This window comes from Protopterus annectens, chromosome 12.part0, assembly GCF_019279795.1.
Source record: "Protopterus annectens isolate FY-2018-M chromosome 12.part0, PAN1.0, whole genome shotgun sequence".
In the NCBI taxonomy this organism is placed as follows: Eukaryota; Metazoa; Chordata; order Ceratodontiformes; family Protopteridae; genus Protopterus; species Protopterus annectens.
In genome coordinates this window covers 506,283,750-506,297,928 of record NC_056746.1, presented here as the reverse complement: position 1 = coordinate 506,297,928, position 14,179 = coordinate 506,283,750, and the positions used below count along the sequence as shown (strand labels likewise).

The following is a 14,179-nucleotide window of genomic DNA, read 5'->3' as shown; positions in this document are numbered from 1 at the left end:
GTAGTATCTTGACATAACTAAATCTTTCAGATCTTTGGATCAATTGTTCATTTATTATGAAGATATGAAGAAGTGACAGCATGCATTAAAATAGACTATTTTCAAATAGTTGTCTAATGCCATTACCTTTTGTTATACTTACCATGAGAAATATATTCCAGGCAGGGCCAAGGCCTATTCTACCAGGGCCTTGGCTTTATCTATGGCTATTTGGAAAGGTTTAGATTCTACAAGTATTCTAGAAGCTATTACTTGGTCCTCTGTACATACTTTTGCAAAGTACTGTAAACTTTATTCCTTCTTTAGGTTTATTTCAAGTTTTACTAAGACCATTCTCCAGGAGCTCCTGGACCCTTCTTCTTCCTCCCAAATATAGTTATCTATGACAATCTACCCATATAGCTAAGGCTTCAGCAGTAGTGATCAATATGAAGAAATACTATGGTTGCGTAAATTCAGCTTACCATAACAGTAGATGCTCAAATGATCACTGCTGAAGTAGCCACTCCCTCCCTCCATCCATCCCCTTTGTTTTTTTATGTGTTTTTTATACCAGCATGTGAACATTTATTTTTTGTTATTCCTAGCATTGTTCTTTCAGGGCTTAGCCTTCCTGTCTCTTTGCCAGCAGCAAATCTCTGAGCTTCACTCCCAAACTTGTGTTATCATCTCAACCTGCCTCACAGTTTGGGTGTGTTGAAGGTGAAAGAAACTTTGGAAGCTGGCCAGCTGTTATATCCTTGGCAGGATATAACTCTACTGCAGTGATCATTCGAATGTCTGCTTTTATGGTAAGTTCAACTTACACAATGGTACTTTTCTAGAGAGCCATAGATGAAGCCAAAGTCCTAGTAGAGTAAAGTGCAGACACTTTTTGAAAGAGTGGATCATACAGTTTCTGCTTGAGGAGATGGATAGTTGCTCAGAAAAAACCTCCATGGATTAATAAAAAAAATGATAAAGAAAAAGAAGAGAGAAGGGGGTTTAAAATGGCTGATTTTTAGTCATTGTCTCTTTCCAGGCTCACTGTCTTCAAGCTTTTCAAGCTAAGATAGATCTGAATCCCAGTCCCCCCTGTAAGGACACCAGCTCATTAAAGAGTGTAGATAAATCTACCTATACTGCAGGTAGCCTATCAATCTGAGGCTTAAATTAATTAGGCCACATGCTTATCTTTCAGAAGTTATTACTTTAGAAAGCTGTTAAGAAGATGCAAGGCTTTCCATCACCATGGGATTTAGCTAAATTTGAACATTTCTTGGGAGATACTCTGGTTCAGTATTTAACATTGCTGCATTATATTTCATGGATTTCTGGTTTAGGTCCTGGCTGTGATGCCTTATAAGTTGAGTCATCATATCCTCTCTGAGTCCAAATGATTTCTTCTGAGTGATCTGATTTCCTTCCATGTCCCAAAGTCATGCTGTTAGATTAATTGTTCATCCTGTGTATTGCACGTGCACATGCGTGTGTGTATGTTGCTTATCAGGATAGACTCTGACTTCTTAGCAACCCTGAAAAAGTAAAGTAGGTGTCAGAGAATAAAGTAATGAGCAAACATTTCCTACGTATGCCGAGGAAGGATGCCACCAGGTCATATGCCTTACAAATGTTTGCTTTCAGAGTGTCTTCTAGATCATCACAAGCAGCAGTTGGCCTTTGTACTAGAAAGTATACCTGGCTTCAGGTGATCAGTTTTGCAGATGATTACAGAACCTAATTTAAAGGTAGATGTTTCTTAAATTCATATTTTTATGTTGAATCTATGTAACAGGCAATCAGAAGTCTGTTTGAGAGATGTCAGATCCTCTCATCAGTTATCAACATTTATGATCAGACCAGCAGAGAGTACAGTATGCACATCAGAGATCAGCACAATTTTTCTGATTGATACTTGTGCCACACTTGAGGTGGAACTGACATCACTATACTTTTGTGAATATGGATCACATCACAGAACACCACCATGTATGGTCTATCAAAGAAAAAGTACAGTAATATGTCTTTCTGCTCATTTCCTTCCTTTCCATCCCACGGAAGGACCGATAGTGGCACGGTTTCTGTTTCACTGACTACATGGATTTTCTGTTTCACTGACTACATGGATAAGCATCACAAAAAGCAAATAGATGCATAGCAAGCTGGAAGTGAACAGGGATTTTGCAGAGTCTACAGGAAAATCAGTGCCATTCTGCTCTGTACCAAATACTCCCCCAGGTCAAAAAGCTACTGTACATCTAACGATCTTAGACTGCCTCCAAAATGAAGCCAGTTAATACATCAGAAGGAAATGCTGAATGTGAGGGTTTTACTCCTGTTTCTTTGTAGTCCAATAGAAGACTTGGGACATGAGACAGGTTTAAACTTCATGAACTATATTAGTTCACAGCGTAGGTAGTTTGAAATACTTGCCTTACAGCTGTTGACTTCCATTATTGCCAAATGGAATTCTGAGATAGCTAAAGATACACAGGATGCTTATATGTACATAATGCTTAGACATTTTTGAGAAGGTTGCTCAGATTCAAGATGGGTAATCACCATGTCCAGTTTAGAGCTTTTTTCTTTTTTGTCTGTCAGCAACTTTTAGTGTTTTATGATATGCCTAGCAGTAGTAACAACTCTTATTTACTAAGGCAGGGAATTCAAGTATGCACTTATTTGGATGACTGGAGTTTTGTCATTTCTTTCCAAAACTTTTTTACTTATTTTGTGGTAGGCATTTTCAAATCATTTGGAATCACATTTTTTTTTCAAAAATCTTCTCTTTCTCCTAACAGAATTTTAGAATTTATAACACAGTTAGACTCCCTTCAAGCCAAAGCCATTGTATGAGAACAAAACATGAAGACTATCAGCTGTAGCACAAGACCTCTTGGCAAATGCACTGTTTTCTTTGAAGAACACTCTACTGACTTTAGGCTACATGGCAACTACCACTGCTACTGTGCTGGTAATCAGGATATATACACATAACATTGACACTGGTATCTCAAATCTCATTTGGCCCAAAGCACTCGACTGCACTCACATCCAATATTTGAACAACAACTTACATATACATACATGTTCACTGGGCTTCACACTAGCAGCAGGACCCCAGGGTATGTCCTTTTAGATCCCAGAACCAATGCAGTCTTTGATGGTAAATACTTAGATGGAAAACTAAGGAGCCTACCTAGGTCAGTTACAAGCACGGGTCATCTTTGTAATAGAAAAAATCCAAATGACACATCAAAATTTAGAAACTTGAAGTACTGTGAATCATTCTTCAAGCATTCTAGGCTCTCTGTGTCAAGGTTATCTCAATATCAGAATGGATAATGCCACATTTATCTATATTTAAACAAAGATGTACTCTTCTTTTAACCTTTTTAACAGGAATTGAGAGGTTTCCTTTGATCTGGAGTTAGATAAAAGAGCAAGAGAAGTCTTGCATTTATATAAAATGCATACAAGTCCACAGTTAGAGCTCTGTTTTCGGAGCACGTTACTGCAAACACAGAGATCATTCATATAAATAAGAGGGCATGGAAGTGAAGCCCTTGGATTGGCAGTAAAATATAACTTTTTTAAAGTTAGCAAAATCTTGTCAGCAAGTTCAGCTTATGATGATTTGTCATGATTCTAAGTGTAATTTCATACTCTCATATCTGGTTTCAGTGTTGGCTTAATGAATCTGGGCAAACAGTTGATTTCCTGGGATATGGGTTGCAGTCAGACATATTTGATTTTGATTCCAGCATAATACTTGTTTGTTGAGAAAGGGGCATCATATTTATTCAAACAAAGCTATATGAAACCAAATAATTAAATCTCTCCAAAAATGGTGGCATCTCTTCACTAAGATTTTTTGAGTTACACCTCAGTGAGGAACCAACTTTCCAACCACAACTTTTCTGGAATTCAACACAACAAAAGTGTTAAATGTAAGACCCCCCCCCCCCCCCCCATATATATGCCAGCTGCATGATTCTACTTCTACCAATACACAGGAAAGGGGAAATCTATTAAAACAAGTAAATAATTGCTGGTGCACTCTTAGAAAGCTCAACAGCAGTGTTATTGGACAGTTGCTTTGGCAAGTTGAATTCATCTAGCTAGAACCTTATCCAGTTTGCACTTATTAAGGTGTATGGAAGCTGGTGGTACTATATGACTAGCAAAACTAAACAAAGAGCAGGTGTTTGTTACATTAAAGCCGTAATTTTAATGCCATTATTCAGGGTCTTATATCTTTTACCATTAATACATAAAAACTTAAAAGATGAACAACAAAGTATTTAAAATGAAAATCATTAGTCCCAAAACATTTCTTGCCCACACAGATATAAAGTAGTTAAGTAACTGTAATTAGCAAGAAAGCACTGTTTTACTGTGTCAAGAGAGGTGCTGTGTTAAATTTGTTATTCTGTCTTATTGGTTCAATTTACACTGCCATCTTGATTACAAATCTAAAAGCTGATGATCAAAATGCCTAAAGTCTGAAAATGCAACACATTAAATATTTAGTTTTAACTAGTGGCTATTTTTCATTATTTAAATTTGTTTGAATTATTGCAGTGTCATAACAAGACTCTTGGTGTTAGCACTGCAAATCCAAGTTTTTAAGCAGATTGATATTGTCATATATGCAATTAGTACATTTAATGTCAGTACCTGGATAGTAAAAATCTTGCTCTCTCATATATGTTCAATACCTGAATAGATTAACATCTACAAGCCTACTAGTAAACTATCTGCAACATACAAACACTTGGATGAAGTTCAACAGCTTATTGACAATTAAATGAATAACTGTACAAAGAGAAGTTTTGTCGTTATTAACCTCTGTCTCTAAAGCAATTGAACATGGCTTCTTTATAAAGGTGGTTTTGCAGTGCTTTTTTAAGTCTTTAAATGTGGTTAGGGTTGTGATTTCAGGGAGTAAATTATTATAGATGGCTAGTCCTGAGGGTGAGAATATTTTTTCTGCTATTACTGTTTTGAATCTAGGCCTTAGGAATGTAATATTTTCTTGACTTCCCCTCAAGGAAAAAGACTGATCTGATGTCTGTTTTCGTATGATTCAAAATATGGGGCATCATCTCATTATACTAGAGTATTGGATCCAAGAGCTCTGACTCCTCCCCTACCCACAATTCCCTCTTCCTAGCTGATTTGCCACCTGCCAGACCAGACATGTTTTCTGAGAGCTGCACCTTTTTTCACGATAAGTGAAAATCATTACTTAATTTTCCTGTTTCCTCCTCCCTTTAGAGCAGTTGTAAGTTTAGAATTAGTATATTTAGATAAGTTAGCTTGTTATTTTTTTTTCTTTAGATAGTTTTTTCACGAGTGCACTAGATAAAACTTTCTAATATAGCTCTGTACTTTTCCTAGTGTTTTCTGTAGGTAAGCGCTTAAGTATATGCAGTTGTGCTGACTTTCTATTGATCTTATAGGATTGTAGAAACCCCCATTCTCTTTATGTGCACTACCTAGGTCCTTCCCACTTTCAGGATAGCTGCAGTATGTGTGCTGCCTTTGGCACCAGAGATCATTAGGACAGAAAGAAAAACTCATTCTTAAGGGACTTCTCCCCCCCCCCCCCCCCAAGACAGGTTCCAGGATGTCCACTGATACAAAGGCACCTTCCACCTCTCCTTCTTATGACTAGAAGAGTGAAAAAAGAAGCAATATTCTAAAGAAAAAGGAGAAAGAGAAATTAACAGCAAAGCATAAAGATAAACAGACTGAAAAGAAGCAAGAAGAAAGGAAACCCAAGAAAAAGACTCCTGATCCAAGTGCTGTTCTGGGTCTGAAACCTAAGTTGTCGAGGCAGTCAGATCCATTTGCAACCAGGATCTGAGCTACCTCTCCAAAACCTTAATTTTCTCAGGAAGTGATCAGTCACAGACTTCATTCCTCAGTACTTCAAAAGCTACCTTCAAGATCTCCATCTGTAGCTTCATCTTCATGGTCTGGTCGATCCACCAGAGGTCTAACAGAAATGGATGTTGACTGTATGATGAGGAAATTTCTGAGGATACAGATTCAGCTGGAAGTCCTCCTGGACCTGTCCCTGAGGAGAGGACTGGGATTGGGCCTATGAATACCATCTATACTTGTTCAGATGCTGTCTCCCTTTTTGGAGCCAACACATATGGGTCCAAACCCCCCTGCTGTACCAGCATTGCATCCGATAGCCTTGGAGACTTTGGCTTTGAGTTCTTCCCTCACTTTCTTGACACCATTATCCTGGGTCAGGCAGAGTCCCTGAGGGAAAGTGTCAGAGTCTGAGCCCTTATGGTAGAGTCAGTTCTAACATTTTCAGAGCAGTCCCTACCCCAAGGTGCTTCGGCTCTAGATAACTCTTCTGTGAGGTCCTACTCAGAGCTGACCACTTTTGGAGTCGGGAAATCTACTGACTTTCCTGATAAGGGTGGTTCTTTGGCTCCATTAGTTGAGGCAGCTTGTGTTGCTGTGGGGAGGGTATGGCTGGAATAAGAAGACAGGTGTGTGCACCAAGTTTGGATCCATCCAGACTCCTGTTGGCTCCTTTACTTCCTTCCTTGCGTTCGGGTCAACAGGGACAGGCCGACACATTCTTTTTCAAGTCTGCTGAATGTTCAGGCTCCCCATCTGACTTTGAGGCATCTTTATCAGAGGACCCAAGAGACATTCCCTGTAATAGGACTTGCAAGAGGAAGTATATAGACTCCTTTCCTGAGTCTGTCACCAAAGACTCCGACTTAGTTTATGGAGAAGGCCCTCTCAAGACATCTGCTATGGAGACATTCTGGAATTTATAAAAGAGGGGGCTGGATGGTCCACAGACACTCCTTATGAGTTTGTATTTTGAAGTTTTGGGTCTTGCATTTTGATGTCCTGGGTGGTCCCAATTCCTGACACCTTAATAGATCTTATCGACAAGTAGGCTTGGAAGGAACCTGATGTGGTTGAGCCTATTTCCAAAAAGCCAGACAAGGTTTTAGTTGCTTCTAAAGATGGGAAACATTGACCCAAGGGTCCCCTGGTAGATGCTATGCTGGTAGCAGCAGCCGCAAAAAAGGAACTGTTGGAAGAAAGTTCCTCAGTCCATCCACTCAGCAGAGAGTAAAGGGCATTGGACAGACTGGGAAAATGAACATATGCTTCAGCAACCTTTGCACTTTGAACACTGAACTATCTAGTACACATGACATATTTCCAAAGAGACTTGATTAAGGAGATCTCCATGTTTCTTTCAGGTAGCTTACCCATGGATGTCCAAAAGATGGTGGATGTCCAAGGTCTGCTCTGCAATCTTCCTCACATGTGACTATGAGATTGCTCTCTAATGCAACTGATGGTACATCAAGGGCAGCCAATACAGGTACTGTCGATATGTGATTTCATGGATAGCTTCAAGGAATCCTTTATAGATGCTCCCTATGATGATTCCACTTTGTTCGGTCTAAAGGTAAAAGAAATGCTTACCAGGATCAAACAGTATGGTAAGACCTTGTCTGCCATGGGAATCTGTTTTTCTACTCCTCAAAGATCCTTTTCTAGGAATCAGAGAGGAGGTAGGAAAATGTGGTTCAAAAAGTCCGAAGGTTTTCACCAGGTCACTCCTGGCAATAGACCTCCCCAAGGTAGAGGAGGAGGCAATCCTACTGGACGCCACCCATGAGGCAGAGACAGACCACAAAATCAAGATTTCCATGGGACCTTCACAGAGAAACCCTACCGGTGTCCCTGAACGCTTGCCTGGCTGCTGCACTCTGGAGGCAGTCTAGGAACACTTCTCTTTATACCCTTTAGCCTGACAAACCATAACTTCCAATTCATGGATGCTAGTGATTATCACTAGAGGTTATATAATACCCTTTATGGAGTTCCCACAGAAAAGATTATTATTAAAGATTTCTGATATTTCACCCAATTAGTCAGAATCTGCAGCAACAGAGGTATCAAAGCTGCTAAACAAAAGAGTCATCCAACAAGTCCCCTCCAGTTAGAAGGTGTGAGTCTATTCCAGGTTTTTTTTAGTTCCAAAAAAGACAAAGGACCTCAGACCAATATTGGATCTCAGCAAACTAAGTCAATATGTCAAATAGGCAAAAGTCTGGATGGTCACAGTGCAGTCCTCTCTACCTCTACTGAGGAAATACAATTAGATGCCCTCTGTTGATCTCCAGGTTGCCTACTTACCCTATCAAGATCCAGAGGCAATCCAGAAGTTTCTCCATTTCTGGCTAGATGCCAATCACAACCAATTAAGGGCACTCTTATTCAGTTTCACCACAGCCCATCCAGGTGTTCACCAAGATGATGGTAGTTGTAACAGCTCATCTCCAGCTGCAAGAGATAAGGTCTTCCTGTGTTTAGATTATTGGCTCTTAACTGCAACCTCCAAGGATCTGCTATTACAGCACCAGTCATACCTTCTCTCTCTGCAAACCAATTGGGAATATCAATCAATTACAAGAACAAAGTATTTTCCTCTAGGAGGATAGAATGTATCGATTGCCAAATAGACTCTACAACAAACTGCAAACTTCCCATTGTAAGAGTCAGCACATTAAAGTCTGTAGTCTTAAGTGATGCAACACCCTGGACCACAATTGAGACTCATTCTACATCTGTTAGGGCTGATATTCTCTTCCATTACACTGGTCCTGTTGTCCAGATGTCACATCCTACAGTGTACATTAGTAGTACAATGGTCACAGAAATGTTATCCACTTCACACCAGAATTAATCTTATGCAGGTATCACATAAAATGGTGGATTATTTCCTGGTCAATTGTACAAGGCAGATCTCCCTGCTTCTAAGGCCAAAGTCACCATGAATACCTCCCTGCTAGATTAGTGGTAGGGTATTTCTCAAGGAAGACAGTTCAAGGGATGTGGTCATCAACAGAGTCCAAGCTTCACATCAATGCCTTGGAGATGAGAGCAGTTCTCCTAGTGTTGCAGGCTTCTCAGGACCGTCTACCCAAGGAAGAGATTGCCATCTACTCAGATAATATGTCAGTAGTCTGGTACATCAACAAATAAGGAGGAATACATTAATAACCTCTTTGCTGGGAAGCCATGCAAGTTTGGCAGTGGACAATGTCTTCAAACTGTTTTCTGGTAGCAACGCACATCCCTAGGATGTCCAATATACAAATGGACAGGTTGAGCAGAACTACACAATTGCCTCATGTGTGGTCTTTCAAACAAACAGTGGCAGTGGATATTATCAACCACTGGGGCTAACCTTGCTGTGACCTCTTTGCTTCTCATCTCAACAACAAATACAGCAGTTGCTTCACCCTCGTCCCTCCACAGGGACAGTCACTGAGAGATGCTTTGGTCCATATTTGGCCCCCAGGTTTCTCTTATGCATTTCTTCCAAGCCCTCTTCTCACCAAGTTCGTTTCGAAAGACATAAAGTGTACAAGACAACCAAGTAGACCAGCATGAGCGAAAGTGGAGGTAAATAATAATCCTTTATTGAATACAGACTGGTTTCGGCAAGTATTGCCTTCTTCAGTGTGGGACAAAACAACAAAGTCCCATCCATCAAACATTATATAGGAATCTTCAGCCAATGAGGCAACAAACTTCATAAATATTAATGATATAGTAAAATGTAGCCATGACCAAAAATTATTTGGAATGGCTAAATGTTGACTGAATACATTATTAAACCATCATAAAGACCTTTCAAAACCCCCAGAATAGCCCAAACCAACCAATGTAAAAAGTACATTGAACATATTTTACATAGTAGAGTATATATTTTAAGAAAATACATGAGAAAATGCATGGCATATATAATACCCCATAAACTATCCATGTATATATTGGATAGTATATAGCACAGTCCACCAACAGACATCCAAAATAAACAAATTAAAAAATACAAAATGAAAAAAGTGGAAAAAAATACTGTATATTGTAGACCAAGGATCATGATCAAAATACAGGACAATATGTTAAACAAACCCTCCATATGATGATTATCCATAGTACCTATGATAATAAAAAGTGTAATAGTACACTGAACTATATTACGCTTATCATCCACTCTGACTGAGATACCTAGGGACATGTTAAATATAACACATAAGTGGCCATAACCATGATATGTCGAAATACCGGAATAACCTATCAGAAAAATCCACAAGGGCTCTTCTATAACAAGATGGACCCACCCCCATCTGGTAACAATGCCACCTGGAGATGAAAAAACCTAACATAGACAAAATGTATAAAAAATATGGGGTAGGCCCATAAAACTAGTACGTATAGAACCCATTATAAATGGTCATTAAGTCCAGGGTAAAACAGACCCCCTAATGTAACTATCCAATATTTCTCTTTGTGGTCTAATAGGCCGTGCCAACCTTGTTTATTACTTCTGTCGCCAGAAATACGATCAATGATCATGAAATTGAATCTAGCCTGTGGGTGTTTAAGAGTGTGTTGGTACAAAGCACTGGTCTCTTTGTGATTTCTAATATCACTACGATGTTCATTCATTCGAGATCTAAGTGCCCTAGAAGTATGGCCTATATAGAATGCACCACAATAACAAGATGCTAGGTACACTACCCAATCACTGCTACAGTTACCAAATATTTTGATGTTGAATATCTTACTGGTGTTGCGACTAGAAAATTCCTTAGATTTAGGCATATAAGAACAGGATCCACAGTGACCGCAGGGAAAAGAGCCAAACAGCTCATCACCTTGTAAAGTAAGTTGTTTGTAAATGGTACCTCCGCTAGCCATGTGTTTGTAATGTGACAAATGTGAACCCAGGGTTTTCCCCCGCTTGTATGAAAACCGACATTGTGGACCCAAAACTGACCTCAACTGATCATTGGCCAGTAAGATATTCCAGTGTTTGTTGATAATATTCCTAACCATATTGATGTTTCTTCCATAAGTCGTAACAAACCTGACAGGAGTACAAGATGTATTGTTATTCTTGGTTTTGTATTCCAATAATTGTTCCCTATCTATACGATTTGCCCTACATCTGGCTAAATTAATGTCTTGATGGTCATAACCCCTGCTGGCAAACCTCTGGCTCAGATCAATACTGGCTGCTTGATATTCCTCATCCCTTGAACTAAGACGTTTTATGCGTATGAACTGTGACACTGGAATACTTCTAATAGTGTGACGCGGGTGCAAGCTGGAAGCATGGAGCAAAGTGTTATATTGTGGGTACTTGCGAAACACCTTCGTGGATAAGGTATAATCAAAGTTTCTGGAGACTGTGACATCCAAAAAGTTGATAGAGTTTTGGTCATGTGTAACTGAAAATTCAAGTCCCCATAAATTACTGTTAAGATATTCCACAAATTCGTACAAGTAACCCAAGTCCGCACGCCACACTAACCAGCAGTCGTCCAGATAGCATCACCAGATATCCATCTCCACCTGATAGATGTTGTGTAAGGCGTCATATATCATGTACTCCTCAAAATAAGCCATGAAAAGATCGGCATAAATGGGAGCAAATGATGCTCCCATGGCAGTCCCTTGCAATTGCCAATAACACTGGCCTTGAAAGTATAAAACATTTTTGTTGAGTACATGTTCTGACATACAAATCAATAATGTATTGAACCCTGGTGTATAGAGATTCGCCCTGTCTAGCCAATATTGAAGGGATTGAAGACCTGCCCAATGAGGGATACTGGTATATAATGCTTTTACATCTAAAGTACACATGTACCAATCAGGTTCCAACTGAGTATCTTTAATAATCTGTAAGATTGATTATGTGATTGAGATGTGATTTAATGAAGTTATCTGATGAGTTTAAGGAGAGGGGTTACTCTGTTAAGGAGTTTAATAATATGACAAAGGAGGTTATGCAATTGCAACGTACCACAGCCCTACCTTTATTAAATGGAGAAAGAAGGCAGTTTGTTAGACATGGTGACAGAGAGGTTGACTCTGTCAATTTTTTGATACATTATCCTACTGATCATGGTTATTTTTGTGAAATTAAGAAGCATTGGCTGGTACTATTGTTAGACGATAAGATAGGGCAGGTGGTGGGTTCTACTCCCAGATTTGTTTTTAAGAACAAAAGTAATTTGAAACGTCTGTTATGTTATGATGTGACTAGTCTTCCTACAGGATCTAGAGAAGGTTTCACGTCTGGTTGTGGCCAATGTAATTTTTGTATATGTATAGACAGAACCCATGTTTTTGAGCACCCGGTGACTCATTATAAGTACTTTATACATTGTATGGCAGACTGCAAGAGTACTTTTGTTGTTTATTTGGCTACTTGTCAGTCATGTACGTGTTTTTATGTGGGTAAAACAAAAAGACAGCTAAAAGAAAGGGTTAGGGAACATTTATTAGCTATTAGGAAAAGTGACCCCACTACTGCACTTGCAACACACGTTATGAATACTAACGACTCACATAATTTTAAATTTAAAGTATTAGAACAGCTTGTTAGTAATGGGAGACTAGGTGACTTAAATAATACCCTTGAACAAAGGGAGACAAAATGGCTCATTAGGTTAAATAGTGACACATTTCCAGGTTTGAACGGCCCTGTCCCTTTAAAACCTTTTTTGAAGGGAAGGAGGTTGTTTAAATGATTTTATTGTTAGTTGTTTGTGATAGGTTAATTTGAAAGTAATGTGATGTATATATAATGATTTCTTTATATATGTTTTATTGTCTGAGGAAGTGTCTGTTGTGGCATGAAAGCGCTAACCTAATAAATACGTCTTGGTTTTACATAAGAAATACGTCTTGGTTTTATATGATTTGAATCGTGGAGGTGAAGTGGATTTTCTTTTCTGTTTTGGTAAGACAATATGTGTCTAAAGTTACTCTTTTTAGATGGCTAGCAGATTGCATTTCTTTTGTGTACAAGACAAAAGGGCTGTCCTTGCATTGTAAACCTAGGGCTTACTCTACCAGAGTGATAGCAGCTTCAACAGCATTCACAAAAAAGAGTACTTGTCAGTGATACATGTGCAGCAGTGACTTGGTCTACGATGCATACCTTAATATCTCATAAGTTGAATGTGCAGTCTAGGACTTGCACATCCTTTAGCTCCTCCGCACTCAAGAATGTTCTTCCTTGAGCCCACCCAGGCCCTTTTTGGGTAGCTTGGGAATCTGTTCTACATGCTGAATCAGACAAAAAGAGACAATATCGGATATGAAAGTTATGTACTTGTCATAAAAATAGATCCGTGTTTTCTTATTTTCATCTGGCTCAATTTTCCTCCCTCTTTCCCCCTTCGAAATTGTCATTTTTTTACTCTTATGGGATTGATCAGACCTTACTGTGAGACCCTGTTTGTCTCTTGTTCTTTCTTCTGTACTGGATAAAGTACAATATCCCTGTCTTCCTTCCTTATTAGAGGCGATTTGGAAAAAGGGATATTATACTTTATCCACTCAGCAAACTTGATCTGAGGTAAATCAGCTAGAAGGAGGGAATTGTGGGTAGGGGAGGCGTCAGAGGTGTTGGATACAATACTCTGGTATAAGGCACTGAGGTCATATCCGACATCTCATATGTTGAACCAGATGAAAATAAGAGAACATGTATCTATCATTATGGTAAGTACATAACATTTATTTCCCTATACATTAGTTTGGTTCTTAGGAGATATCCAAGGATGCCGAGTCTAAGTGTAGGTATATTAAGGCCTTGTACAAAAATAAACTGATGACTCATTTAGATTTAGCTGTCCTTTTTCCACTGATATATTTTTATCTGTGGTCTTGTTGTACTGACAATGGTTTGAAAATGTGTGCTTTTTAGTCTGTGCCCTTTCAAAATGATTGTGTTATTTTATTGATTAAGCCAGTATGCAATGCGTTTTTTGGAAAAAAAAGAGGAAAAAAGGTTGACTTATTATTGTGGTAACAGCAAATATACAGCTTTGCATTCTGTTTCTCAAAATGGTAAGTAGTCATGACAAATTAACATATGAATAATTTCTTATAGATGTTTGGTCTGCTAAAAGGGACTCGAGTAGGGATTGTAGTAGATACATCTGATGGCAATTGTGGATTTGGAAGACTGCAGGATTTTCAAAGACGACTTTTGGTAAGTTGCAGAAGTATATTTTATACAGTTATTCGAAGTCTCACATGCATTACAGTCTTTCCAGATGAGTTTTGACAAAAAGTAACTAAAAACCTTTATATTTGTCTGCATGCT

At 38.8% G+C, this 14,179-nt stretch overlaps 1 protein-coding gene across 3 annotated transcripts in view; it reads left to right on the top strand.

The window, feature by feature from the left end:
- Window positions 1-14,179, top strand: part of VWA3A (von Willebrand factor A domain containing 3A) — a 2,208,650-nt gene that overhangs the window by 399,231 nt on the left and 1,795,240 nt on the right. For all 3 annotated transcript variants that reach the window (XM_044089639.1, XM_044089638.1, XM_044089640.1), the window contains one exon: window positions 13,964-14,065. In XM_044089639.1, the coding sequence (XP_043945574.1) occupies window positions 13,964-14,065 (102 nt within the window). The remainder of the gene's footprint in view (window positions 1-13,963; window positions 14,066-14,179) is intronic.